The following is a 27,897-nucleotide window of genomic DNA, read 5'->3' as shown; positions in this document are numbered from 1 at the left end:
CTCTGGACACCTGTGCGGTCCTGGGAGGCTACTTGGAAGAACAAATACCAGGGCGTGCTGGTGGGAGTCGGTGGGGCAGAGGGAGGGGAGGGGAGGGAAGGGGCCCGATGCACTGCTTCCTCAGGTGAGTGTTTCTAAGGAGTGTGAAGCCCTCGCTTTTATGATCCATCTGCAAGTCTGTTCTTTCTCCAAGCAGCTCCTTCCATTTGTGTGTCCCCGACATTTTCCTAGAATTCCACCTTAAAATGCGCTGGACGCACGAAGGCCAGCGCCGCGCAGAGCTTTGCCGAGACGATGACGGATTGCAGCTGGAGCCGGCCCCACACATCTGGAAGCCACATGTCGGCGGCAGCTGCATAAAACGGCCGGCCCAGCAGACCTGGGGTGACACTTCTTGCCAGGAGCCCAGACAGCATGAGCCTCGCTCTTCTGTGGGTGTTTCTGCCCCTGGTCGCTGTGGCCTGGGGCCAGTATGGTGGCTACGGGTACCCGTACCAACAGTACCACGACTACAGCGACGACGCGTGGGTGAACCTGAACCGGCAGGGCTTCAGCTACCAGTGTCCCCACGGGCAGGTGGTGGTGGCCGTGAGGAGCATCTTCAGCAAGAAGGAAGGTTCGGACAGACAGTGGAACTACGCCTGCATGCCCACCAGCCAAAGCCTGGGGGAGCCTACGGAGTGCTGGTGGGAGGAGATCAACAGGGCCGGCATGGAATGGTAAGGGGTGCAGGGGACCAAGGGGATGCCCGGCCGCACTTGGGTAAGGGACGCCCCCTGCACTTGGGTAAGGGACGCCCCTGTACTTGGGTAAGGGACGCCCCCTGCACTTGGGTAAGGGACGCCCCTGCACTTGGATAAGGGATGCCCCTGCACTTGGGTAAGGGACGCCCCTGCGCTTGGGTAAGGGACGCCCCTGCACTTGGGTAAGGGACGCCCCTGCACTTGGGTAAGGGATGCCCCCTGCACTTGGGTAAGGGACGCCCCTGTACTTGGGTAAGGGACGCCCCTGTACTTGGGTAAGGGATGCCCCTGCACTTGGGTAAGGGACGCCCCCTGCACTTGGGTAAGGGATGCCCCTGTACTTGGGTAAGGGACGCCCTCTGCGCTTGGGTAAGGGACGCCCCTGCACTTGGATAAGGGACGCCCCTGCACTTGGATAAGGGACGCCCCTGTACTTGGGTAAGGGACGCCCCCTGCACTTGGGTAAGGGATGCCCCTGTACTTGGGTAAGGGACGCCCTCTGCGCTTGGGTAAGGGACGCCCCTGTACTTGGGTAAGGGATGCCCCTGTACTTGGGTAAGGGACGCCCTCTGCGCTTGGGTAAGGGACGCCCCTGTACTTGGGTAAGGGATGCCCCCTGCACTTGGGTAAGGGACGCCCCTGTACTTGGGTAAGGGACGCCCCTGTACTTGGGTAAGGGATGCCCCTGCACTTGGGTAAGGGACGCCCCCTGCACTTGGGTAAGGGATGCCCCTGTACTTGGGTAAGGGACGCCCTCTGCGCTTGGGTAAGGGACGCCCTCTGCGCTTGGGTAAGGGACGCCCCTGTGCTTGGGTAAGGGATGCCCCTGTGCTTGGGTAAGGGACGCCCCTGCGCTTGGGTAAGGGACGCCCCTGTACTTGGGTAAGGGACACCCCCTGCACTTGGGTAAGGGATTCCCCCTGCACTTGGGTAAGGAAAGCTCTCTGCACTTGGCCTGGGACTATCACAGCATGCCCCTCCCCTGGGGGCTGCCTGACCCTCAGTAATAGCACCCACTGAAGCCTGGGCAAGTCCTACAGGAACCTCGCCACTGGAGCTCTGGGTGGGTTTGCCAGGCTGTAGTCCACTGCAGTTTGGGGAAATAGACAACTGGACCCTCACCAGACAGTTTGAGAAACGCTGATGTAGAGCAATGGGTAGGGGAAAGAGGACAAGAACCAGGCAAAGAGAAGTGAAACCGTGGCTCCCTGCTGCCCCGTTACACGTGCTCTCAGTTACTGGGATGGAGGGCCTGCCCCGTCCGTGACTGGAGAGCAGGTCACCAAAGGCTTCTAGGGGAGCTGCTGCTCCCACCTGACTGGGCTCTGCCCCAGGCAACGGCCCGGGCATGGTCCCAGCCTGTGCTTCACTCGCTGTGAGTGTGACTGGCCCAGCCCCGTGCTCAGTCAGAAGCCCATCCCAGTAGCTACTAGGTGTGAGGCTGGTTACTCATGGCAACCTGGATGGAGGCAGGTGTGCGGTGGATGGGGGGTGGGGGACCCTGCCCAGGGAGGAGGAAGCCTGGCTGACATGTCATGTGGTGCAGTGGGTTTGGGGGAGGTCAAGCATAATACCCTTGCAGGGAGGGGGGTCACACCACCAGCAGACCGAAAATGAGGGGCCATCACGGGGAAGATGCTGCTGGGGGGAGGAGCCAGGCAAGAGAGGGGACCTCTGAGTCATACACACAGCGGCCGTTACTGAGCACGTACCCTGAGCGGCACCACAACTCTCTTAATGCTCAGAGCAAATGTGTAGGTGATATTGGTGGACGGACTGGGGTCTAGAGATCAGGGGTTTCCTCAGGAAAGTGGCAGAGCCAGGATTTGGGTTCCAGGAGTCTTAACTCCAAAGCATTGGTGCTTAACCACAGTGCTGGGCTACTGAGGGCCTGTGGCCTGCCCCAGAGCCAGGGCCATGGGACAAGGTCAGGACCACAGGGCTGGACTCAGGGCCACAGGACAAGGTCAGGGCCTCAGGACTGCACTCAAGGCCGCGAGACAAGTTCAGGGCCACAGGACAAGGTCAGAACCGCAGGACTGGACTCAGGGCTGTACTCAGGGCTGCAGGACTGGACTCAAGGCCGCAGTTTTCATCCTGGGGAGGCCGGGATCTCAAGGTCACAGCCAAGCGCAGCTCTGGAAGGTTGAGGACAAGCTGGTTACCATGACTGAGGAGGGGCTCAGCCAGCTGGTGGAAGAGTGGGGAGAGGGTCACACAGGCAGTGGAAGGTGGGGGACCATTTACTGGGCCTTCGTCCTTCACCCCCACTGCCTATGGTGAGCAGGCGTAATGATCTGAAACCCCTTTTGACCACTGCCTGCCTCAGCGACTGGCATCTCCAGGGACTCCCGGAAGCAGGGCCCGTCACTGGCACGGAGCCTGGGGAAGGCCTAGTTAAACTGTCCCTCTAGTTGCCCATCCAGGGGTGTCCTATGAGAGGGGCCCTCTTAGACTCTTAGAGCCATAGCAGAGCAGCGCCCAGAGATGGCTCCTTACCCCAGAAGGAGGCACCTGGGGCGCTGAGTCAGGAGGCCTGGGTCAGGATCCTGGTTCTGAAGACAATTTGCCGGTGACTTTGGGCCTGGGGTTCAGCTCCCTCAGCTGCCTGCTCACTTGGAAAATGATGCAGGCCTGGGAGGGCACAACCCCGCCCTGGCTCTGTGGGGCCCTGACAGGCACTTGGATTTTCTTGCCTCTGCTGTTCTTGTTTGTCCTTCTGTGTAGAGAAGGCAAGTGATGTTTGCTTTTCAGCTTGACAACTTGTGACTGGTTTGTCATTAACTCCCAAATGCCTTGCAGAAAAGGGAGTGGTGATAACATCATCTCATTTGGCAAGTGAGACGCTGGCTGGCAGGCTCTCCCTTCCCCTCCGCTCCCTCTTCACGTTGAGTGTGCAGAGTTAGAGGGTCCCCCCTGCCTCCCTGGGGAGTCCCCCTCGCTAATCACAGAGCACAGAATGCACAAACCTGAAACAGCTCTCAGGACGGACACCCGCCGCCCACAGGCTCTTTGTCTAAAGATAATTATTGCTTTGACTTCAGACTCCAGTCTCAGTAGAAAGTCTGGAGGGAAGGACTGCTCAGTGGCTGGGAAGCAATTATCTCTCCCGTCCAGGCTCATAATCTGTTCTGGGGGAAGAACGGACGATTCTCTGCAATTTGGCTGCCGCGTATAACTAAATTAGCCTGCGGCGTTTACGTTAACAGGGGAGAGGAGTCTCAAACTCCAGCAAGAAAAATCCAAGTGCGTTTCCAGGGACAAGCAGAGCTCAGGGCCCTGAGGCGGGGGGCCTTCTGGGACAGGCAGTCTGACCGCTCTTTTCTCAGCTTGGACGACAGTGCACAGGGTTTGCTGAGGACACTGGCTGAGTGGGCAGAGGTCTAATGGTGCTCCCACTGGGGCTCAGGGCCCACGCGGCTCAGGGCCCATGTGGCTCAGGGCCCATGCGGCTGAGAGGCCCACACGGCTGAGGGCCCACGTGGCTCAGGGGCCCACGCGGCTGCTTGCCTCGGCTGCTCGGCTGACACAGGATCCTGAAGTGTGCAGGCTGCTCAGCTCTGATGTGGCAGGAGGCTTTCCTGGGTCCCAGATGTGCCTCGGCAGTTGTCTGGAATCTTCTCTAGCTCGAGAGGCACAGGCTGTGGGACATGTGGACCTGCGTGGAACAAGATGAGGCTGGAATTTTCTAGGAGGTTAAGCTCTGGACTTGGAATCAGGAAACCTAGCTTCACAGCCCCAGTTTCCAGCACCGAGTGGCTCTGTGGCTGTGGGCAGTTGGTTCCTCGTTCCAGAAAACAAGAAAGGTGTGGCACCACTTGAGAAACTGTTAGGCTGCTGCTGGGACGCTCGCAGGAGAAAGAGCAGAGCCCTAAAATAAACCCCGATCTAAACTAGGTGCCCATGAAGGGATCCATCAAAACCAAAACAAAACCCTCATAGACACAGACGCAATGTGGTGATTGCCTGAGGGAAAGAGGTGGGGAAGGTCGAAGAGGGTGCAGGGGCGATAAACGGTGATGCAAGGAGACTTAAATTGGGGCAGTGAATACACAGTGCAACACACAGGAGTTGTGTTATAGAATAGCATCCCTGAACCTACATGATTTCATTAACCAACTAGCAGCCTGGTGCACAAATTCATGCTCATTGAAAGGAAATTAATTAGAAGAAAGATTCGTGCAGTAATTACATTACTGCAAAAAATTACTTGTCAAAATAGTATATATAATATAGAAGTATAAAATTAAAGCATCCATGCAATTGGTGCCAGAGAGAGCTTTATATGTATCGCACATGTGCGAGTCAACGTTTATTTTTAAATTGCCAGTGTGTGTCATATGGACTGGCCTGTGGGTCAGTTGGACATATGTATGGTCAGTCACTTAGCCTTTTATATATGTAGATGTCACCCCAATAAATTCAATTTTAAAAGAGATAGTTTTAATTTCCTTATATTTTCAAGGCTGAAAACAAGCACAATGAGTGCTGTAGAAGTCACTAACAGGTACCTGCTCTAACAGGTATCTGCTCCAGAGAAACTGGTAAATATTGAGTAAATAAAAATCAATCAATCAATAAATAAATCAGACACCTGGCCCCTCACGGGCAGGAAGGTAGGCTCAGGGAACCCAGGATTGGAGGAGGCTGACTGGGCCCAGTGGCTTCCAGGGTCTCAGCGATGGAGGGACAGTGTCCTGTCTGAAGGCACTGCCTTTCCCCTGGGCTTTAGAGAATCGCCAGAGGCAATTCAATGGCAGCTCTGAGACCAAGGCGAGGTATAGGCGGAACGACAGGCGCCCTCCATCCAGGCCACCTCCTCTCAACACCCCCCCACACACACCTGCTCGATGTTTCCTGGCGGGCCCCTGTCATGTCCTGCTTGGTTTTGTGAACTGTTTGTCTCCTTCCACACAGAAGCCTGGTGAAGTTAGGAACTCTGTCTCATTCGCCCTGTGTGGATACTCCCCCAGTGTGTAGGATAATGCTGGCTCGTGGCGGGTCCCCCAAATGCACAGTGAAGACCAGGCCAGGCCAGCGGGAGCTTCAGGGGGTCCCATCCTGCCATCCTCCTGTGGGGGACCACTTTGCCATGCCTTTGGTCTCAGGGTTCCAGTGTCTACAATGAGGTCTCAGCCTTATGCTCACACCTCACTCTTGCTTGTCGCAGTCACCACTGGGCGGGTTGGGCTTGTTAGACCCCCCAGAGCCTCTGAAACGTGCACAGAGCATGGCTGGCACCCTGTTATTAGGTTTCCGTGAGCCCTGAAATCTCACTGTCCCACTGAGCTTAAACTCCACTTAGTAAACCTCTTATTTCAAAATCAGAAGGGCGGAGTGCCGTGTGGTGTCCTGGTGCGTATCCTGGAGCAGAAGGGGCATTAGTGGGAAAACCGGTGGGTCTAATTCCAGCCTGGAGCTGAGTGGTGTCCACGTTAACTCCTGGGTGTGCGTGCAGGCGCCCGAGCTGTGAAGGCCGACGCTGCGGGAAGCGAGGGGGAGGTTCACAGGTCCTGTATGACCTTCACACATCTGGGAATCTTAACTTTTCCAAAATGAAAGGATTAAAAAGCAAACAGGAATGCCAGCGGCGGGGTGCATATTGGGAGTTAATGCAAACAGTGTCACAGAATCAGGCTCCGCACTGCAGGGAGGGGTGGCAGGGGGTTCCAATTCACCCCAGAGCAAGGCCCTTTCCCCATAGACTAGGATTTAAGGCCAAGAGAGTGAAGCCATTGGAAAACTAGGGGAATGTCACGTTAACAGGGGTGCTAGTACCCCAGCCCTCATTTCCATGGTGCTTCAGAGTCATTAAATATTCCTCCTTCACGTGTTCCTCTGCCCCTTCGTTCATGACCACATGCTTATTCTCTCAAACTGCCAGACCCCAGGGCAGTGGTGATGAGGGACATACAGTCTCTGCAGAGTCACTCACAGTCAAATCGCATTTGATCTACGTAGCCGTCCTGGGGGCAGGCACTGCTGTTTTCCGTGTGTTTGGTACGAGGGGCGAGGGGCTGCAGCTCAGAAGTGTTGGGGCTCCCTGCTCACAGCACAACCCGCAAAGCCCAGGCCGGTGGCTGGGGCCACAGCGCTGCGGGCAGAGGTTATTGTTACTCTTGGATCCCATAGTGGGTGCTGCGCTAAAGAAGGCATCACGTGCACGTAGGGTGGCCCCTGAGGACCAGGAGGCTGAGTGCGGGAGAGCAGCCAGCCTCCCCTCCACACCCCTCCCCTGAGGACAGGAATCAGTTGCCTGGGAGAGCTCTGCAAACATGGATCCTGGCTGTGCCCGCGAGGACGGCTGAGGTTTGCAGCTCCAGAAGGGGATTTGAGGGGATTTGTTCCTGTCTAGGTGCTGGTCAGACACAATCTTCCCAATCATTTAGGGACTGCCAGAGCCAGGATACGTGTGTGTGTGTGTGTGTGTGTGTGTGTGTGTGTGTGTGTGTGTGTGTGTGTTTCTTTGAGGAACTGTATACTGACATAATGGAAAGATTATGAATTTTGGAGTCAAACAGAACAATTCCCAAAGGCAGCCCCACTGCTCCCTGTAGGCAAGTCATGTCAACTCTCTAAGTTGCTGCCTCCGCAAAGACCCGTCCCCGGGCCTGTGAGGTTCAATGAGGTGATAGCTATGCATCAGTGCTCCGTGTCCTTCGGGGGCTTACTGACCTCTCCGAACCCGAGTGTCCTGAGTATCAAATGGTGCTGGGGGTGGAGAACGGACTAGCTGAGCCCGTTCTGTGGGACTGTTTTATTGATGAAATTAATGAGTGTACATACAGGGCCTGGCACATGGTGAGTTCTCGGTAAAGCTGCTTACCTTCTAGCATGACGACGCTGTGGGAACTGAGACTCAAAGAGATAACTATGACAGCACTGGAAAGGCATAAGGCTGGAGTGGAAATACAAATTGCTGGATTGTAGGCATGTTTGTTTTGGGAACATGCAATTCCGTTACGATCTATAAATATTACGTGAGCATTAGGAGTGTCTTCAACAGCTCTCCTATTTTCAGGGAGAGGCCGAGGTGGGTTACACCTCTTGGTTTCAACAAAGATTGGGATAATCGGTGCCCAGGAGCTCCAGCGGTTGAGCCTGTGGCCCTGCACGGCCTGGGATGCTCTCGGGACTTACGTGCCTCTCCCAAGATCACCTGGACCTTCCGGGGCCTTCGGGCAGCCTCCACGGCGTCACGGGGCAGGAGCTGGTGCTGGGAGAATTTGTATTTCTCTCTGCCCTGTTCTATGTCCTTCCTTCCGGGTTGTTCCTGCTTCCCCCTCTTGAAACCTGGTAGACAGACAGCAGACTTACAGCCTGGACATGGAGAAGGGAGAAAGGCTCTTACCCAGACGCGGGCAGGGGCGAGCAGAGTGCCCACCAGGCAGCATTATCACAGGGATGCTCAGCTCCCACCACGGGCAGGAGGACAACGCCTGCGTGTCACACGGTTAGAAAGTTCAGTGACCGTGCGGGTTAGAGACCATGTGTGAGGGTAACACCGTGACATGAGGAAGAAAACCAGGATGAGTTGGATGGTTAAGGCAGAAAGACCTCGCGAGAAGCGAGGCCTCCAGGTGTTTTATCCTCTGATGCTACTTTCTGGGGCTCAGCCCGTTGTCCCACTGGGAGGGTTCGACCTTGACCATTCCTGTGCAGGCCCCAGCTAAAAGTGGCTTTTGGAGACGAGGATGTGGCTTCTCTTTCCGTTTAATTATAACTATTTATGATAATATAAAAAGAACTACTATTCCGCCCACCTTGGAGTAACATGTTTAGCGCTGGGCTCTGTGGTTGACACTTGACATACAGCATTTCTTGAACCTTCTTGTGGAACTCTCAGGCTAGGAATTGTCACCCTGATTTTGCAGAAGTGGCATCCATGTCAGCGGAAAGGATGCGATGGGCATGGAGTCATTTTGTTCAGCTCAAGACCAGAATCCAGGACTTTCAGAGCCCCGAGACTGGGCAGACTTGCCCCCGGCTGGGTTTGTCTCTATGGGTTGTCACTCCCCTGACACGCCCCTGCCCCCGGCCTCTTACTCTGGCCTCGGTCTTTAGTACCAATGGACTTCTCTCCAATCCCCGCGTCGCCGTGGCGTTGCTCACATACAGGCCTCAGTGAAGGCTTCCAGACCGACCAAGCACAGCACCAGGCAGAGAGGAGGGTCCGATGAACATGTGTCGAAAGAGTCAACCATCCTGAGACTGTGGGCCAAGTTCTTCATGCCTGAAAGAAACCCAGAGTATTATTCTGGGGGAAACAGAATTAACAGCAGCCAATGAATTCCTTAAAAGAATGAATCTCTGAGTGGAATTCAAGCTCTCATCAAGCCGGGTGGGGGAGAAACCTTGGGGGTAAGGGAGGCTACGCAACATGGTCTCCCACACACAGGGGTCCCTCGCTGGGCTGGACGATGGGCAAAGCCGCTCTTGCACCACCTCCGCAGTGGGTTGGGGATGGGCCAGCAGCCCTGGCACAGACACATCTGTGTGTGGAGCTGGAGAAAGAGAGCAGCCCGCCCACCTGTGGGGTTAGGAAAGCTCTCGACCAAGACGGCTCTGACTTCCTCCACCCCATCCTATGCCCGCCCCCAGCACCACCCCGAACTTGCTAAGAATTTGGGCTTTCGATATGTTTGGATGGAGACCAGCAGAAACTGGAGGGGAGACTACCATTCCCCGGAGGACCTCACCAACAAAACCAGGTGTGTGCACACACAGTCCTGGCCTCCATCCCTCGGCCTGACCAACAGCTCAGACTCAACGAGGAACACAGAACACAGGGAGACAGCCTGGCTGGGGGTGGGCCACAAGCGAGACAGTCTTGGGGCAGCCTTCTGTGCTCCCTGAGAGCTCGTGGACGGGAGCCCTGGCCCCCAAAAAATCTGAGCTTGACTCCTGGCCCTTCTTATGGTGGCCCTCACTTCCCTGAGCCCTCATGGTGCCTGAGGTGAGACCCTACACGGCTCGTTAAGGTAGGGCTGGGACACGTCTGCTGGCTCCCCACAGGGGCTCCTTTAAGAACTTGGCTTTGAATCACGTGAGCAGTGCAAGCCCCTCCGGCTGCCTGAGTCCCCTCCCACTCACAGGTGCCCTCATGGCTCTCGCCTGCCTGGCGCCTGTGTGTGCAACCCTGCAGCTGGTGCCTGAATGTTTAGGGGAGTCTTGTTAAATAAGATGCTTTAAAAAAAGTGGGGGTTGATTGGAAGGGAGGGGACCTGAGGAGAGAATGGCCGGAGCTGTATTCATGCTGCAGCCTCGTCCCAGGGCAGGCTCTGTCCGGAGGGAGAAGGTGGCGGCAGAAGATGGATCCCTCGCTGAGCCCCTGGAAACTCCTTGGAGCGAGTTTCAGGATCCTTCCTGGATGTGAGTGATTGTGCTGCACCAGCACGGCCATGGGTGAACCTGGGGGGGCGGGGTGGTGGTGATGAAGGATTAAAGAAGACAGACAAGAGAATAAAGCTGGGGCTAGGTGGGACACTACCCGCTGATTAGAGAGGCAGTGCCATGGCCTGCAAGCCGAGTCTTTATTTTATAGCCGGATTCCACAAGGCAAAGTAAGGGCGTGGGCAAGATGTTTACAACATTCTCGTGGGTTTCGAATCTACTCAACTACATGCACCTGATCAAGCGCTGTTTACTTGCTGCACCTCCCACAGCCCGTATCACTTAGCCACCTGGGAGCCACTCTCCACAAGTGATGAGCTCCTCAAAGTCAGTTCTGCCTCTGATAACGGACGAGGCCCGGATTAGTCGCTCGTTCTTTCATTCTTCAATTAAAGATTTACTGGACCCCAGTGCCAGGCTCTGTGGGGAATGCAGACTGAAGATCTTTCCCCTCATGGACTTCACTGTCTCCCGGGAGCCACGGGTCACACTGGAGCATGTATGTCACAGAGCAGGTGTGTGCCAGCCCCTGAGACAGCCAACGCTGAGAGCTTGTTTTAAGGAACACCTCTCAGGAAATGCCCTGAGCCCACAGTTCTCCACTCACTGCAGACTGAGAACCAAAGGTGGCATTCACAGAGCATACTCACAAGCATAGTCCATGTGGACTAAACGAAAGTATAGTCACAATAATAGAGAACTTACTAAGCCTTAAAAGACACTGTCTCCAGAATTGTATGTCTGGTCTTCAAAATAACCTTACTAAGTACTAGTGGCCCAGTGCATGGATTTGTGCACATTGAAAGGAAGTTAATTAGAAGAAATATTTTAATATCACTATTTGCCCTTTCTCTATAATAGAAGTGTCAGCCAAAGTCATGATGGACAATGACAGGTCAAAACACATGTGTGCAATTGGCACCAGCGAGAGCTTTACGAGTCAATGTTTATTTTTAAGTTGCCAGTGCATGTCATATGTAGTGGCCGGTCAGTCAGTCGGATGGTTGCATTGACGGATGGTCAGTCACTTAGCCCTTTATATATATAGATGTGCTATTATTATCCCCATTTTACAGATGAGAAACTGAGGCTATTAGAGGGCATGAAGCCTGCCAAAGTGGCCTAGACGGGAGTGGTTGGCGCTCCAGTCCAGCAGCGCAGTCCATGCTCTTACCTGCTCTGCTACGCTGCTCCCACATAGTGGGGTGTGGAAACAGACCCCCTCAAAGGTCCATTCTAGAAGGAATAATTTCATTGTGTTGGCCACTACCAAACTCCAGGGCAACTCAGTACAACATGTGAAGGCAAGGGCCAAGAGCAGGAGGGAGTTCTCTTCATTTATCCAACTCCCCACAAGTCCTCAGGCCCGGGCCTGTGTCCAGTCTTCATGGGCAGCGTTATCTGAGATGCTGTGCAAGAGGGTGACACACACAAGAGGGGCCGTGGCCGGTGGCCAGGTGGGCAGGGGCGCTGAGGACCAGAGGGCTGAAGGCCTGTTCATCTGGAAGGGCTGTGAGACCTCATGCGCCAGGTGGGGCGGGTCCCCCAGGCTCCTGAGAGCAGCACCCCCCTCTCATGGAAAAGTAGCAAACATCACAGTACCGGTGGGACTGGGGCAGGAGAAGGAGGGAGTCGTTTTGGAGACAGAAGAAGGAAGAAGTGAGCACACTGTTGGAAGCCAGCATTTAGTCAGGGAGGAGCCGTGACGATCCAGGGGGCCGATTCCTAGACCCGCAGCGGCCCAGCCCGAGCAGCACAGTGAGAATTCATGGGCCACAGGGAGGGCTGTGGACCAGAGAGCCGGGGTGACCTTCTATGAAGACTCAGACTTGAGTCGGTAGCGAGGAGACTCCTGGGTAAGTAGGAACCCCTGGGGTGTGTTCCCAGCTCCCCACGGGCTGCCCCTGCCCAGCGCTCTCGGCGAGCTTTGCCTGCTGCTGGGGCCAGGGCAGGGGCACCCTGTGCTCCGGCTCCAGGCTCTGCTCTTGAGCAGAAGAAAAGTTCATGTGAAGGTCACCCATTCACTGCCTGTCTCTTTGTCTCCTTTTAACTCTACAGTCAAGCAAAATGAAGTATATTATCTTTTATTTTAAATGACATGAATAATAAGACAATCTTGCACTTGTAAATTCTAGATGCCTCTCCATCCACCCATTTATGCATTCTTCCACCTCACAATGTATTCATTGAGGGCCATCAGGGGCAGCGTCCCCCAATTTCCTTCAGTTGAAAGAGTCTGAATCATTTGAATTTTAATGGTGAGCATATGTCATTTCTGCAAATACAGGAAAGTCTTTATTATTTGCATAAAAATGGAATAAATTGTTAGGAATACAGGTCAGTGAGAGAGCGCTGACTCGGCCTCGGTGGGAGCCGGGCCTGGAAGGGGCTGCTGGTGTGTCACTGTCGCTAGTTCACTGGTTTTTCTTTCTCTCCAGGTACCAGACTTGCTCCAACAACGGGCTGGTGGCTGGCTTCCAGAGCCGCTACTTCGAGTCGGTGCTGGATCGGGAGTGGCAGTTCTACTGCTGTCGCTATAGCAAGAGGTGCCCCTATTCCTGCTGGTGAGCTGGGGCCCAACACAGCCCCTCCTGACTCCTGGGGCTCAAGGGGAGTGTGGTGGTGGTGGGGGGGTGCTCTGCTCTAGGTCTCTGCCTCCAGATAAGTCACAAACAGACTTCAAATGCAACAGCTAGCATATAGAATGGGTGGATGGATGAATGAGTGAATGAACGAACCAATCAATCAATCAACCAACCAACCAACCAATGAAAAGGCTAGAAGAACATTCACACTGGGAGGGGCCTCATAGGTCACCCACCCAATGCTCCTACAACCCTATTTTGGTAGAAAAAGAAACAAACAGAACAATAGAGCAAGGAAGTCACCTGGCTGCTGCCTGGGGGCCTCTGGAGGGGGTGGGGGAAAGTATGGGGGAGGGGTGGCCATTAACTGCCCCTACGCCTCCCATCACACAGAGGCTGTGGACCTACCCGAGAGCCGAGTTTTTCCCGCCGATCACAGGTCAGATCTGCAAACATCATACATAAGTACAGACCAGAAAAGGGGCTGGTGTTTTCTGGATCAATCTGCAATTCCAGTCTGAGGCTTTGTTTCTTCCTCGCTCCCTGGGCTGGTGCCAATGTCCCGCGCCAGCACCACCCTGCCGGGGAGAAGGTGTGTGCATTTAATTTCCCTGACAACCGACCCTGGGTGTTGACAGCGCAACTTGTCCCGAGGTCTCCAGTGTGCAGACAAGCCAGGCATGTCTGCCTTGGACCAGGGGAGTCGCAGGTCAGCATGGGCAGGTGGCTCACTCCAGTGGTCTATCTCTATGCGGTGGTGCTTGCAAGGGCAGCCTCACAGGTTATGCGTGTTCTCTGAGACCAGACTGCCTTGCTCCAGGGTCCCAAGGGGCACAAGGCCCCGGGCACAGGCAGCCCCAAAAGCTGAGCATGTTTCTGGTAAATTCAGAGCCCAAGGTAGCTGAGTCAGTGCTGGGGCTAGATGATGGGGTGGCTAGATGATGGAGTGGCTGGGTGATGGAGGGGCTGGGTGATGGAGGGGCTGGGTGTTGGAGGGGCTGGGTGATGGAGTGGCTGGGTGATGGAGGGGCTGGGTGATAGAGGGGCTGGGTGATGGAGTGGCTGGGTGATGGAGGGGCTGGGTGTTGGAGGGGCTGGGTGATAGAGTGGCTAGATGATAGAGTGGCTGGATGATGGAGTGGCTGGGTGATGGAGGGGCTCGGTGATGGAGGGGCTGGGTGATGGAGGGGCTGCATGATGGAGGAGCTGGGTGATGGAGGGGCTGGGTGATGGAGCAGGGGCTGCCTCCAGCTCTCCAAGGTGCTTCCACAAAGCCGCCTTGCCCACAGGGCCACAGAGCAGGTGAGGCTGGGTGTAGGCTAGAACTGCCAATCAGACAGATGTCCTGCATCAGAGACAGGGATTTCCTGAGGCGGGCACAGCGGCAGGGGCGCCACCGAGCCTGGACCCCTCCCCTCTCCCCTCCCCTCCTTCCCCTGCTTCCTCCTCTCCCCTCATACCTGGCTCGTCTCTAGAAAGTCACTTTCCTTTCTAAGGGCCTCAAGCCCATCACATAAAATGACGGCCACCTGTCTGGCCGTAAGAATCTGAAGAGAGCTACAGAATCTTCAGGAAAAAGGGAATGCACCAGAGCACGCTCACACTCGTTCACAGAGTTTCAGGGCACGCTCGGGCCCACGCTGACACCCCGGGACTAGGAGACCGTGGAGGCTGTTTTGCGCCCTAAAATGTCGTGACCCCAAAGGCGCCTTTGCCAGGGCCAGCCAGACACCCAGTCTGTCGTACGTCAGGATGAAGGGCCTGAGGACCAGGCCTTCGAGAGGGAGGAGGAGCCTGTGGCCTCAGTGGCTAGGCCTTCCAGAACCTTCTCCTCCCTGCCCTGCCCCAGGGCCAGGCGAGCAGCAGTCCTCCCACAGTGAGGTCAGCCTCCCTTTGTTACCAGGCACTAAACACAGTTTGCATGTAAACAAATTGTCTGGAAAATAAGACACAAACAAGCACTCAGTCAGTTAATCCATCACCACGTTAGGGAGACTACCCCTTAGTCGGTCTCCAAAGGGATCCACAGGGTGGGGTACCCTGGGCCGTCCAGGGGGTGTGTTCCAGGAAGACAGGGGTGAAAGAGAAGTCAGCCTAGAGCAAGGAGGGATGCCCCGGGGCAGCGGGAGGGTTGGGCTGGGGCCTGTCCGCTGCCCCTGGTGGGTGCCTGGGCCACAGCGCTGAGTACACCCCCTTGGACGGTGCATGTGCAGGCCCTGCCCACCTGCACTGGGTGTGGTGGGAGGACATGGGGACCTTGATCATGTCCACAGTGCCTAATCAGGGCCCAGAACGCAGTGTCTGCTTGCTAAGCATTGGATGGATGTTCGAGCCAAAGCTTGGGGGCTGGGGGAGGCAGAAAAAGGTGAGGAGGCCCCGAAATGCATCATTTACTTATTAAGTCTGCCTCCCCCACCCCTCTTAGCCCTAGAATGTCAGTCCCACAGGCAGAGTCCCTAAGTAGTGCAGGCACATAGCAGGCACGCAGCTTCTGTGAGTGGATGGATGAGTGACTTCAGCCTGCTCCCCAGTTTTGTTGTGGGGATGAAATGAGATCCCATCTGCTTGGTGCTGCCCCTGGCTAAGGGGGCGCAGCGCTGGCCTGTCTGGCGGCCGAGGCCCCTCCCCTCCCAGCTGCTGCGAGACCCAGCTCCTCACCTACTAACAGGCCTTTCGAGGGGTCAGGGGTCAGGTGACCTTGCAGGAAGCAGAGCCAGTGACCGGAGCTGGTTATACAGAGGAACGAGGAACCGACCACTGGACAGTGTGCTGGGGTGTCCTGACACACCTCCCAGGCAGAGGAGGGGGGCTGGGGCAGCTGCACGGTCATGCCTGTGAGGCCTGAGGCCTCTGCCCAGACCCATGGGAGAGCCGGCCCCCTGGGCGTCGCACTGTCACTGGCTGGCCACTGGCTCCTGGCCAAGGAGAAAACAGGGAGTGGATTTAGGCCCAAGGCTTTGGTGACAAGGCGGGCGGGACACTGAGGCCAGGGTGTTAGGAAAGTTGTCGAGCATTGGTGCGGGGGTGAATGGAGGCGAGGGTGGGATGAAGGGGATTGTCCACACACCCCAGAGCGCTGTATTCTGTGGCTCCTGTGATCCGTGTCCCTACCCCGAGCCCCGCTGCCCCTGCGGGAGCTGCTCCTGTTTGGATGCTGGGCCTAAAAGACTCCCAGGTCTTCATGTCTCCACACTCCACGATTTTCCCATGATGCCCCAGGCTTCAGGGTCCCTGGGGCTGGGCCCAGGCCATCCTTCAGAAACCACTTGTCAAGTTCCTGACGGGCAGCCCACGAAGCAAGACGCTAAGGTCAGAATGAACATGGAGCTCTGTGCGTGGGAACAGCCCTGAGCGCACAGGCTGGCGGAGGGATGAGCAACTTCTCTTAAGTTGCCTGAGACCCTCGGTCCCAGGTGACAACTCTGGCCTTTGGTCTGCCATGGTCTGCCCACCCCCGCCCGCACCCCCTCCCCACCTTGGTCAGCCTGCCCAGCGCCCAGGCAGGTCACTAATGGTCAAGAACCAAAGGGTGGGGCCGGGGGTGGGGGGACTATTTAGACAGGCACAGAAGCCCCTTTGAAGCGCGTGCCCCTCAGGGGGGCTCCACCGCTGCCTCTTCCTGGGTGTGTGGTGTCAGAGCTGGACGCTGCCATGGTTACCGGAGAGGATGGTACTTTCTCAAAGGGCAGCTTGGAGGCGCAGCGGAACGGGTGGCAGCGGGACCTTGTGCGCAGCGCCTGACCCTCCGTCCCCCTGCTGTCTAGACATTTCAGCGGCCTCGTCAGACGGCCTGAGTCCTGACGTTTCATGTCTTTCTAATTGAACGAAGCCTCGAGGCATCAATTAGGCCTCTTTCTTCAGCATCTCAGCGTGCTGCCTGGCACCGGGTAGCCCCTTCGCAAATGTCTGCAGTGAGTAAGGCGGTGGCAGTTTCCTAGGAACAGTAACCATGGTGACCCTGACACTGAGACGATGTTGCTTTGTACTGAAAAGGATTTCTTTCGCACGCACTGTTTTCTTTGACCTTCCTGAGGACCCTCTGAGTGCGAACTGTTTTCCCACCCTTCCCGCTGTGAAAGCTGCCCAGGAGCCTCCCTGTGAAAGCTCCCCTTTCGCCTGCTCACTGGCTTTGATGACCTCCCAGGGAGCCGGGGCATTTTTCTCTCCCCCCTGGAAAGCTGCTCTGCAGCGCGGAGCCCCGTGCTGGGAGCTGGCTGAGTGCGGCCTGTGCCTGCCTGGAGCATTCGGGGCTCAGCACTCGCTCCCCGCTGTGCGATGAGCCAGCCAGCCAGCTCCCACAGGAGCGCGTTCATTTGCTTGGCGGGACCAAGGTGCTGTTCTCACCTCGGTGGGTGCGGTTCTCCAGATGTGGCAGCCTCACTGCACTCTGGCAAGAAGGCGAATTCCTGACGGATGCGGACACACCGTGACCATTAGCCCCACCGGGTTGGACACGTGTCAATTTACACGTAGTGTTTACAATTCAAATTCTTAGCCCAGCCCGTCATCTGCAAACCACAAACACATGTTGCTGAGGAAGCCACAACCTTCGGAGACCACGTGTGACCACTCCCAGTCTCCATACAGGGCCAGCCACTGCATGCACGTGCCAGACACCCCCACCCCCTTCCCCACCCCCACCAGCATGCCAAGGTTGTCTAGGCAGAGCCCTCGGGGCCAGGAATTCACCGTTTCACACTGAGCACCAATTTTCTTTTCTTTTTAAATATATTTTTATTGATTTCAGAGAGGAAGGGAGAGGGAGAGAGAGAGAGAGAAAAAAAAAAATCAATGATGAGAGAATCGTTGATCGGCTGCCTCCTGCATGCCCCACACTGGGGATTGAGCTGCAACCCTGGCATGTGCCCTTGACTGGAATGGAACCTTGGACCCTTCAGTCTGCAGGCCGATGCTCTTTCCACTGAGCCAAACCAGCTGGGGCTGAGCATCTATTTTCTATTCTAAAGGTTTTTTCAGATCCAAGGCTTTTCATTTGGTTCACTAGATAACATGTTTTGACCCAAAAAGTAATGCCATCCTCAGAATCAACACAAATGACCTTTCGTTTCTCCCTCCACCTGAGATTCTCAGACTCTCGAATGCCGCCTTCTCCACGCCCAGCTCCTCTCTCCCTTGCGCTGAAGTTACAACCCAGAGAACAGATTTGCATAGTTCCCAGACCGCTCCAGCTCACCAGCGCGACAACAAAACCAGAACATGCTTCTTCTCTCTCCACCCCAAAGCCCCGGATCAAAGCGAATCTTTAACTGCCACTCCACTGCTCTCGTTTTAACATAGATGGGGAGTGTTTGCACAGCCTTTCCCCACGAAACCCTGGCAGGGACGAGAACCACCTGCTAGCACCTGGTGGCTGGTGTCCCTCGCCGCTCAGGTGCCTGCTGTGGCATGCTCCCAGAGGCTGCTGGGAAGCCCGGCTGCCACGCTGGGTCCTCTGAATGAGTTGGAGGCTGTTAGTATGGAGATGAGAGGCCCACGCTGTGAGAAAATAGGATTGGAAGCTATATTTGCAAGCCGTTTGCATTAAGTGTAGATACTCACTAGGGGGTGGGGGGATGGCAACAGCACCTCTGAGCTTGAGCGAAACCAATCGTCCCGTTCATCGGTCCGAGTGGCTGTCCCGTTCATGGTGCCGTATTTATTATTTACGAAGGAATTGGCCGTCTGCATACCAGCGATGCCTCCCCCCCTACACTCAGCTCTGCAAAGCAGACATTTCAGAAATGTGGCTGGTTGTCTAGTAAGTGTTGTCTCACCCGAGGCCAGGCCCTCCCAGCCACTGAGAACAAAGCAAATCGCAGTTACAGACCAAATTCGTTGCTTCACGCCATCTTTTCCCTTGGTTCTCTCATATCCCTTTTACTGGACTCTAGAAGCGATCATTCATTCTGCCATTCATTAATTCACTAGAGGCCCAAGGCACAAAAATTCGTGCACTCAGGTGTGTGTAGGGGGGTCCCTCAGCTCAGCCTGTGCCCTTTTGCAGTCTGGGACCCCTCGGGGGATGTCCGACTGATGGCTAAGGTCAGGGGTCCTCAAACTTTTTAAACAGGGGGCCAGTTCACTGTCCCTCAGACCATTGGAGGGTCGGACTATAGTTAAAAAAAAAACAACTATGAAAAATTCCTATGCACACTGCACATATCTTATTTTGAAGCAAAAAAACAAAATGGGAACAAATACAATATTTGTATTTGCATGTGGCCCGCGGGCCGTAGTTTGAGGACCCCTGGCGTAGGCCCACTCCTCGGGGAATTGGGCCTACGCTGGCAGTCAGACATCCCTCTGGCAGCCCAGGAGCCCTTAGGGGATGTCCACCTGCCAGCTCAGGCCCACTCCCCAGGGGATCAGGCCTAAGCTGGCAGTCAGACATCCCTCTGTCAGCAGGAAGTGGGCCTAAGCTGTTAGTTGGACATTCTTAGTGCTGCTGCAGAGGCAGGAGAGGCTCCTGCCGCCACCGCTGCACTGACCAGCCATGAGCCAGCTTCTGGCTGAGCACTGCTCCCCCTGTGGAAACGCACTGACCACCACTGGGCAGCTCCTATGTTGAGCATCTGCCCCCTGGTGGTCACTGCACCTTATAGCGACCAGTCATTCTGCTGTTAGGGTCAATTTGCTTATTACCCTTTTATTATATAGATTGTGTCAGCCAGTGAATGGATACAAAATAACTACAATTCATAGACTTTGAGTCAGCTCCCAATAAAGATGATAATAACTTCTATTTATTGAGCATCTACCCCACACTCATGTTAGCTCATTCACTTCTCACATGCAGAAATTATGCTACAGAGTATCATGTAGAATTATACATGTTACATACAGAGGAAGCTGAGTACAGAAGCTGTGACTTGTTCAAGGGTCCAAACTCAATTCCAACAGGTCCAGCTGCCTCCAAACCCTACACTCTTTGCACAGCACTGAGCTCTCAATCTCGATGAGGAAATCAGACCAACCTAGAGGAAGTGGCAGGTGACGGCACAGCCAGCATCTCCTGTGAAAACAGGGAGGAGAGTAGTTATATCAGCTGGAGGGGAGGTGGAGGGGAGTTGTCCCCGCCAAGGTCAAAACCAGGGCAACCAAGATGGATGTGACTGATGAAAGCCAAGCTGAGTCCAAACAACTGTGCTTGCTGACCGGCTGTGGGCGTGGGCGGTGAGCTGGACACTCCGTGCCAAGACCGCAATTTGGAAAAGGCTCAGGGACTTTCCTCTGCTAATTTAAGCCACTGATGTCTCTGGAACTGTGTTCCCTGCGTTGTGATACACAGTTGAGCTTGTTGAAATTTCAGTCTCCAGAAGGCCGCATGAGGAAGACATGAACATTGACGGTCTTTCTCACGCCCCGGGTGCAGGGTCTTTCCCCGGGAAGGGCACTTCGGTGGCGGCAAGTGCTGGCCATTCAGTCCCATTTGGCGGATTTCCCCAGCTCCTGGGGGGAAGCCAAGCTGTCTGTCCCCTTGAGGGGGCGTTCCTCTGTGTGTAACTGCATTCGGGGGTTATGGTCTCATCTTTGCAGGAATAATTCCGACAGCTCCAATGCAGCACCTGCTGTCTAACCTGACGCATGCGCGTGCCCTGTAGGTGACCTGGGAGAGCAGGTGCGTGAGGATCACAGACTGCTGGGTTTGTGAAGAAACTTCTCGGTGGCCCGCCTGTCAGAAAGGGAATCCTCTGTGGCTGGGTGGAGAATGCAGGCCAACCTCAACACCTCGATTCCACAGGAGCTGACCCGACCCCCACTCCCACCCCCCATGTCCAGCCCTGAGCGGTCACAGGTGTGCGTGCCGCCAGGTGCCAGTGCACCCAGATGCCCCCTCCAGGGGCTCTCTCATGGGCCAGCATCACGAAGCCGGGTGCCACACCAGATGCTGGCTTTTTAGCCAAATGCGAACGAGGTGGTGCCGCCAAGACGGGGAAGTGGGGGGAATGGGGTGCACCCGAGGCGGCCCGGCTCCGGTGCTGAGCAGGCCGAGCCTGACGCAGGCTGGGGAGCTCTCAGCTCACTCTTGTTTCAATAGGAGCTGCAGGGCGGCTCCCCGGGCACCCCGCTCTGGCTTGTTGACGTGTGAGTAGCAGGGGTGCGTGGTGTAGGTGATGTATGTTCCAGTTTCCCCTCACGGGGTCAGTGTGAGGCGGTGGCTGGTGCGGGGCCTGGTGAACCCATGGCTGTTGCGCACTGGGGGCCGCGTGACCAGGGGGCTCCACATGCACCGGTCATCCCGAGTGCCACGGGCAGGCGTGGGGCAGACAGACCCGCTGCTGCGGAGCCTCACTCAGGCTCGGCCGTTCAGCCGCCAAGAGCAGAGGCGGCATTTGATGAAATCATATACTGAGTCGCTTTTTGTTGAAAAAGGCTCCAACCCTCTCCTTTGCTAAAACTCTAATCAGTCCTCAGCCAAATCTGTGACATAAGCAAACCCGGCGCGTTTATCTAACTGAATTGCACTCCACTCCCCCCTTTAACACGAGTGTGTGACACCCTCGGCTCTGTGCTTGTCCGGTCCCACACCTCCCAGCTCAGTGTGTGGCCGCACTGGTCAGTGTCGGGTACTGACTCCAGCTGTGTCTGTGGCTCATTTCAGGGCTTTAAGACCCTGGGATGCGAGGCCCTGGCAGGCAGCTCAGTTGGTTGGAATGTCGCTCCCATACACCAAGGCTGTGGGTTCAATCCCCGGTCAGGGCACATGCAAGAATCAACCAATTCTCCTTCTCTCTCTGAGGAGCCGGTTACCATCTTGCCTGCAGACAACAAACAGTGTTGGGAGGTGAGGAATTGTAGCTCAAATGACAGTGAAAGCAGGAACACGTGATCACCTGGGGGTAATTTCTATCACTGTCCACACTCCTTCCCTGTCCCTTAGATCTCTGTGAAACAGACTAAAGTTGATCTCACGGCGTTTTTCTGTGTGTGTTTTTGTGACTCCTCACCCATGGATATATTTTTCCCATTGATTTTTAGAGAGAGTGGAAGGGAGGGGGAGAGACAAAGGGAAACATTGATGTGAGAGAGAGACATCAATTGGTTGCCTCCCACACGCACCCGACCAGGGCCAGGGATCAAGCCTGCAACCGAGGTACATGCTCTTGACCAGAATCAAACCCGGGACCCTTCAGTCTGCAGGCCTACGCTCTATCCACTGAACTAAACCGGTCAGGGAACTCTCACAGTTTTATAACAAAAATAAAACAAAACAACAACAAAAAATCAAGTAAAATGAAGAACCTGCCTGGGACCGAGGTGGAGATGGACCAAGGAGCACACAGCACATTCTCCAGGTCCTTCTAGAGCAGCAGTTCTCAGCCTTCCTAACGCCGCAACCCTTTAATGCAGCTCCTCATGTTGTGGTGACCCCCAATTTCATTGTTACAAACTGAACATAATTAAAGCATAGTGATTAATCACAAGAACAATATGTAATTATATATGTGTTTTCCGATGGTCTTAGGCGACCCCTGTGAAAGGGTCGTTTGACCCCCGAAGGGGTCGCGACCCATAGGTTGAGAACCGCTGTTCTAGAGCCTCACCAGACAGCAGGCCACCCAGACAAACTGTCCAGTTACACGGGGCCCTGTGTCTGGTCACTACCCAAAACAAAGCAATAGAGACGCTTGTTAAAGAGAGCACTGGGTAGCCCTAGCCAGTTTGAGCCGGCCTGTGGACTGAAGCGTCCCGGGTTCGATTCCACTCAAGGGCATGTACCTCAGCTGCAGGCTCGATCCCCAGCCCTAGTCGGTGGCATATGGGAGACACAATCAATGTGTCGCTTTCACATCGATGTTCCTCTTCCTCTGTCTCTCTCCCTCCCCTCCACTCTCTCTAAGAAATCAATGGGAAAATATCCTCGGGTGAGGATTAATTAACAAAACAGAGAGAGAGAGAAAGGGAGAGAGAGAGAAAGGGAGAGAGAGAGAAAGGGAGGGAGGGAGGGAGGGAGGGAGGAAGGAAGGAAGGAAGGAAGGAAGGAAGGAAGGAAGGAAGGAAGGAAGAATAGGGTAACTTTCCCCTTGGAAGCTTAAAAAGTCATCATTTTTTAAAATGCAATCCTCTCTCTCCCACTTTATTCCAAATGTATTTAACTCTCTGACTAATCTGAAGGCAGATCAGTAAAAAAATTAGAAAAAGAAAAATCCTATCCTGGTTATTATTCGTTAAATAGGTAGTTTTGGCAATTGCATTTAGCCACAAGTGGAGTCTGCCTTAGCCCATGAAAAAACGCCTGGCAATTAGCTTTCATACATCGTATCCAGGGAGTGCTTCAGGAGCTCTGGAAAAGATGTGATGTTCCCAGCAAGTGAGGAACACGCCTCCCACCCCATCTCTCTCAACCCCAATGTGCATTATTCACATTCGCAACAAAACCGCATTTCGTTGGGCCGAGGTTAGTCTAGCATTTGTTCGAACCTTCGGGGATCACAAACCAATGGGGTCCGAGCGAGGCGCTGTTAGGTCCACTCATCAGTCATTGAGCGTCTTCATTAGGAAGAGGACGTCGTTGCCTGGGCCTCTGTAGACGCACAGAGCAGATTTCCGACTCAGCAGAGCCTTAGTTCCTGCGTGAGCACATTGAGCAGAAACACATGTAACCCGCACTGAGCTGGGCCTGGCACGCTGACAGAGCACAGTCATGTCCTGAGAGGAGAATCCCAGCCCCAGGACAGCGGCTCAGTGCTGGGAAAGGAAGGACTACCAGCCCAGGGAGTGGGCTGTGGGCTCACTTATCCTGATAACCATGGATGGGTCTTGCTGCCCCTAAGCCCTGAGATCCTCCTATGAGACCTTCCAGCTTATCAATCAGTCTTTCCAAGATGTGGTGACAGTCCTTGCAGTGTGATGTCTCCGTAGCGGAAGCACTTCCTTTTGTCAACATACAGGACCTGGTGAACCCAGACCCGATGAACACTGCCCTTGGGGTGCAGATGAGACTTTGGGGGCCAGTTCCTACTGGAAGAACTATTAGGGTCCTGCAGATCTCCAGTGGCTAAGCCCTTATGAGAGCTAGATCCTAGAGTCATTCCAGGGTGGACCACAGCGAACCCTAGTCACCCAGAGGTCCGGGGTTGACTTAATCTTGGAGGAGGAAGGAGAAGAAGCAGAACCGCTCGCATTCGGCCCCTTCCACGTACCAGCCTCTCACACGTATTTGTCTTCCGCCCACTGACGAGCCTGTCAGGGAGCTCGCACTCTCCTTCAGACCAGGCAGCTGAGATGAAGTGACCCTCCCAAAGCCTCACTGATTCAGCAGCTACTCGCCACGTGCCAGAAGCAGCGTTGGCCAAGGCAACCACCGCCCAGAGGAGCTTATATTTCCTTTCATTTTTTCAAGCACTTTCTTATCGTGACTCACAGTAAACGGTACATATTAAACGACCACACAATACATCCATCATAACACACACACATGCATACATGTAAACTACCACACAATACATGCATTGTAACACATACATACACACATAATACATGTAAACTACCACACAATACATGCATCATAAAGCTCACACATGCATCATACATACAGTTAAACTACCACACAATACATGCATCATAAAACACACACATACATACATACATGTGAAACAAAGTTTTTCACATATACCCAAGAACTTACCCTTCGTGTGTGCACTGAATTCACTGATGTTTCCTATTCTATCTCTCCTTTCTTAAAAGCACATTTGGCAATAACCAATCACATTGATTTCATGATCCCCAATGAGTCGCTATCGGGTTTGAAAACACGGTTCTCGTTGACTTGAATGGAATGAACTAATGTTGATATTAGCATTTCTACAAGGCCTGGGGAGGTATCGACATCTTTTTCAGAGTCTAGTCTCTGGCAGGAAGAAGGAAGGTGAGAGTGGAGGTGGTTCCTCTGCTCACAGCCTGGGACTGTTTGCGAGAGCCACCCACCTCCGGGCTGGGCTCCCGGGCTCCCAGGCCTCCCTTCGCACAGCCTGCCCGATGGCCCCACAGTCAGCCGAGTCTATCTTCCCTCTCACCTCCTGCTCCTCCCGCACAGGATGACGACGGAGTACCCCGGCCACTACGGCGAGGACATGGACATGGTGTCCTACGACTACGATTACTACATGCGCGGCGCGACCACCACCTTCTCCGCGGTGGAAAGGTGAGCTCCCCCGGGCCAGGGCCGAGGAGCAGCGCGAGCCATGGGCCAGGGCCCTGACGGCAGGAAGTCCGAGCTGGGGTTTCACTGTTGTGGTTTCCCACCTGGTCCGGGTTCAGGAGAGACTGGCTGGGCGATGGGAGGCGCTGGGAACTGACTTATTCTCACAAATGCGTTGCGTGGAGCCACTCACCCCGGCCACGAGGGGTCCAGCCTGCTCGGGGGGGGGGGGGGGGGGGACGTCCGCTCCTTGGCAGCCCATGATGCTCTAAGCTCTTCCCTTCACTCAATTTCAAAAAGTACTTCTTCTTGCCAAACGTCAGCAGGAGAGGGCAGCCACGGTGGGAGGCTGTTTCTCCACACGACCCCTGGGGCTGTGGGAAGACGGGAGGGGAGGGGAGGGGCTGGAGAGAAGCGCACCAACCCACCCACCATATTTAGAAATGAGAGGGGGAGGTTTTAATGACATAAAAGCACTAACTTGTTCATCCCCTTTCTCTCACCATCAGCTCCCTAAATACATCAAGACAGTACAATAGGCAGAAAATAAGGATTCTTCTCCCTACTAACATAGAGAGAGGGGTGTGTGGGTAATGCAGGGGTTCAAGGTAGATGCGATCTACTTGTGGTCAGGTGGGAATCAGTTCGCCCAGAAAATGAGTTCCTGAAGTGTTGGCAACGCATGCTTTGCAAAGAGAACAAAACTTACATCAACTCATTCAGTTATGGATGGTGATGGGTTTGGGTGGGACTTATCTTCTGCGTATATTGATGTTTGTAAATGAAATGACATCTCATCTAACTAAAGCTCACTTACTTAATAAGGCCCACAATGTAAAAAACAAACAATAACAACAAAACAACAACAAACAAGCCTTAATTAGCTCTAAAGAGGCTTCCTGAACAAACACGTTCATGTTACTCATAAGAGATCCCTCAGTTCTCAGTTGGGATCATTTTTATTTTAGATGCGTTTGAACTAGTTAAGTTACCTACCTCCTAGAAGCAGCAAAGTCAAAAATGAGCAGGGAAGATAGTACTTAGAACGAAACTTGCTTCAGCAGGGAGGAGCAACAGCTGAATGTTGTCACACCACATAAACGCGCACACACACAGGCACACACATGCACACACACGTGCGCGCGCACATGCATGCACACGCACACTCTCGAATGCGCTCACCTAGGAGAAGGAAAGACCTCCGAACTCAAAGACCACAGAAGCCGGTGACGTTCCACCGGCTGCGTAGCCCCGAAGGGCACCTGGGTAAGAGGAGGGCTGGTACTCAGTGTTTTTAATGACGTCTCCACGGCAACAGGAAAGTTAGTTCTGCGTCCCTGTGTAAGAAGGCAGGGGAATCGCAGTAAAGGAAGAACACCATCTAAAATTACTACAAAAGAAATGTATTTGGGCAATTAGAATGCCCACTTCCTCCACACCCCGCCGGTCAAGGCTGAGCGAGTCCATGCTCTCTCACACCCACGCCCGCCCTCTAAGCAAACACGCCGGCAAGAAGGGCAGGCCTCCGCCTTTCCCTCTCTGGGTTCCAGGGGTTTCCTCGCCTGCATTCCCTGCGGTCGTGTTTCCCGAAGGAGCGTGCCACAGGGTCAGAACTCAGTCAAAGGAAGAACAAGCGAGCAGGTGGATGGCCCAGTTAGGGAGACGATTCTTCAAGGTGAACTGTGGATGGCGTTACCTACATGCTAGTGCTCCCAGCCGTTAGGGACGGAGCAAGAGGAGCTGACCACACAGCCAGCCACCTAGTCAGTCCCTTGCAGGGCCACCGGGGCTGGGTGAGGAAGTGCCCAGGACTCCTGACCTCACAGCCCCCTCCCTTCTCCCCCCCCCGCCCCCCGTCTTCTGGAGGCTTCCAGTCCTGTCCTCTGAGGGAGAGGGTTAGGTCCCTTCGGTCCTACCTGCTCCTTGGGGGGCTCACGGCTTTCCCTTCATGGGGGCCCTCCCACGGAGTCCTTTCTCACCGCGTCCTCTCTCTCTCCACAGGGACCGCCAGTGGAAGTTCATAATGTGCCGCATGACCAACTATGACTGTGAATTCGCGAATGTTTAGATTTGCCGCAGACCCGATTGGGGTGAAGGGGGGGCTGGAGGCCCGAGGATGTCCACCTGTGTTAACTCCAGTTGGTTCCTGCCACTCTTTCTCCTCCCTCAGCTGGTCAGTGGCTGCGATGCCAGCTTGCTAAGCCTTCCTGACAAGTATCACACTTATAACCAAACCCACAATGAAGCCACGTTTCTCACTCCCAACATGGTCCATAGCGACTGTTTTATAGGACTGACAACGGCTTTCCACAGGCCGCATGTATGCTGGGCATGCTCACAGCCGGAGCGCCTACTGTGCACACCTCACGGAGGCCTGAGCAGGAGCCTGGTCTCTGGAGCGCCAGGGCTGAGAGTCCCTGGGAGCTGGGCACAGGGCCGGCTGAGGGAGGCCGCAGGGAGGGGTCCCTGCAGGTGGGAGGCCGGGTCCTCTCGGAGGACAGACCTCCCCTTGAGGGACACGCTGGCCTGGAGGTTCAGGGCACAGCTCCGTGCTCCGAGCGAGGGGACTGAGAAGTGCATTGGGAACCGGAGGGTTGGGGTGGAGCTGAAAGACAGGACTGGAGATTCTGGAGTGGAAGGAGGCTGTCAGCACACCCGGAAGTGCAAGGAGCACGGGGATCAGTCTCCGGTCAGACAAAAAGGGGAAGAAGAGAAAGGCCTGAGGCTGGACTCCGGTTAGGAAGCGGGGGGGGGGGGGGGGGGGGGGCAGGTTGCTTTGGGAAAGGGACCGGCTTTGCGTCGCTGGCACCTGGAGGCTCGGCCAGGACTCCTGGGAGGCCACCGGCCCCCTCACCGACAGGCCCGATTTTCTGGATGGGAGAGGCTGCTCTGAGGGCCCACTCCCCTCCAGTGTTAGTTTAGGGGTGTCTTTGGCAGAGGCAGCACCATCTCCCCCTCCTGTGATGTGTCTGTCCCCAGCCTTTGTATTCTCTTCATGATAAAAGGAATAAAAATCTGAGCATTCCTGTGCTGC

At 54.9% G+C, this 27,897-nt stretch overlaps 1 protein-coding gene across 1 annotated transcript; it reads left to right on the top strand.

Annotated features, from left to right (window-relative positions):
• The first annotated feature begins 368 nt into the window (after positions 1–368).
• On the top strand, positions 369–27,897 carry DPT (dermatopontin). The gene is made up of 4 exons (XM_059673582.1): positions 369–719; positions 12,575–12,700; positions 24,759–24,866; positions 26,865–27,897. Exons 1-4 carry the CDS (start codon positions 415–417, stop codon positions 26,929–26,931), a joined length of 606 nt encoding a protein of 201 aa, XP_059529565.1. The 5' UTR covers positions 369–414; the 3' UTR covers positions 26,932–27,897.

Source organism: Myotis daubentonii, chromosome 18 (genome assembly GCF_963259705.1).
Source record: "Myotis daubentonii chromosome 18, mMyoDau2.1, whole genome shotgun sequence".
Classification (NCBI taxonomy): Eukaryota; Metazoa; Chordata; class Mammalia; order Chiroptera; family Vespertilionidae; genus Myotis; species Myotis daubentonii.
Note: the sequence above shows the minus strand (reverse complement) of the source record. Positions and strands in the feature narration are given on the sequence as shown.

Bases quoted from the DNA above. Each gene is read 5' to 3' on its own strand.
- DPT (XM_059673582.1), top strand. From the start codon at position 415: ATGAGCCTCGCTCTTCTGTGGGTGTTTCTGCCCCTGGTCGCTGTGGCC. The intron at 12,701-24,758 runs GTGAGCTGGGGC...CCTCCCGCACAG, and splicing joins AGGTGCCCCTATTCCTGCTG to GATGACGACGGAGTACCCCG. The intron at 24,867-26,864 runs GTGAGCTCCCCC...CTCTCTCCACAG, and splicing joins ACCTTCTCCGCGGTGGAAAG to GGACCGCCAGTGGAAGTTCA.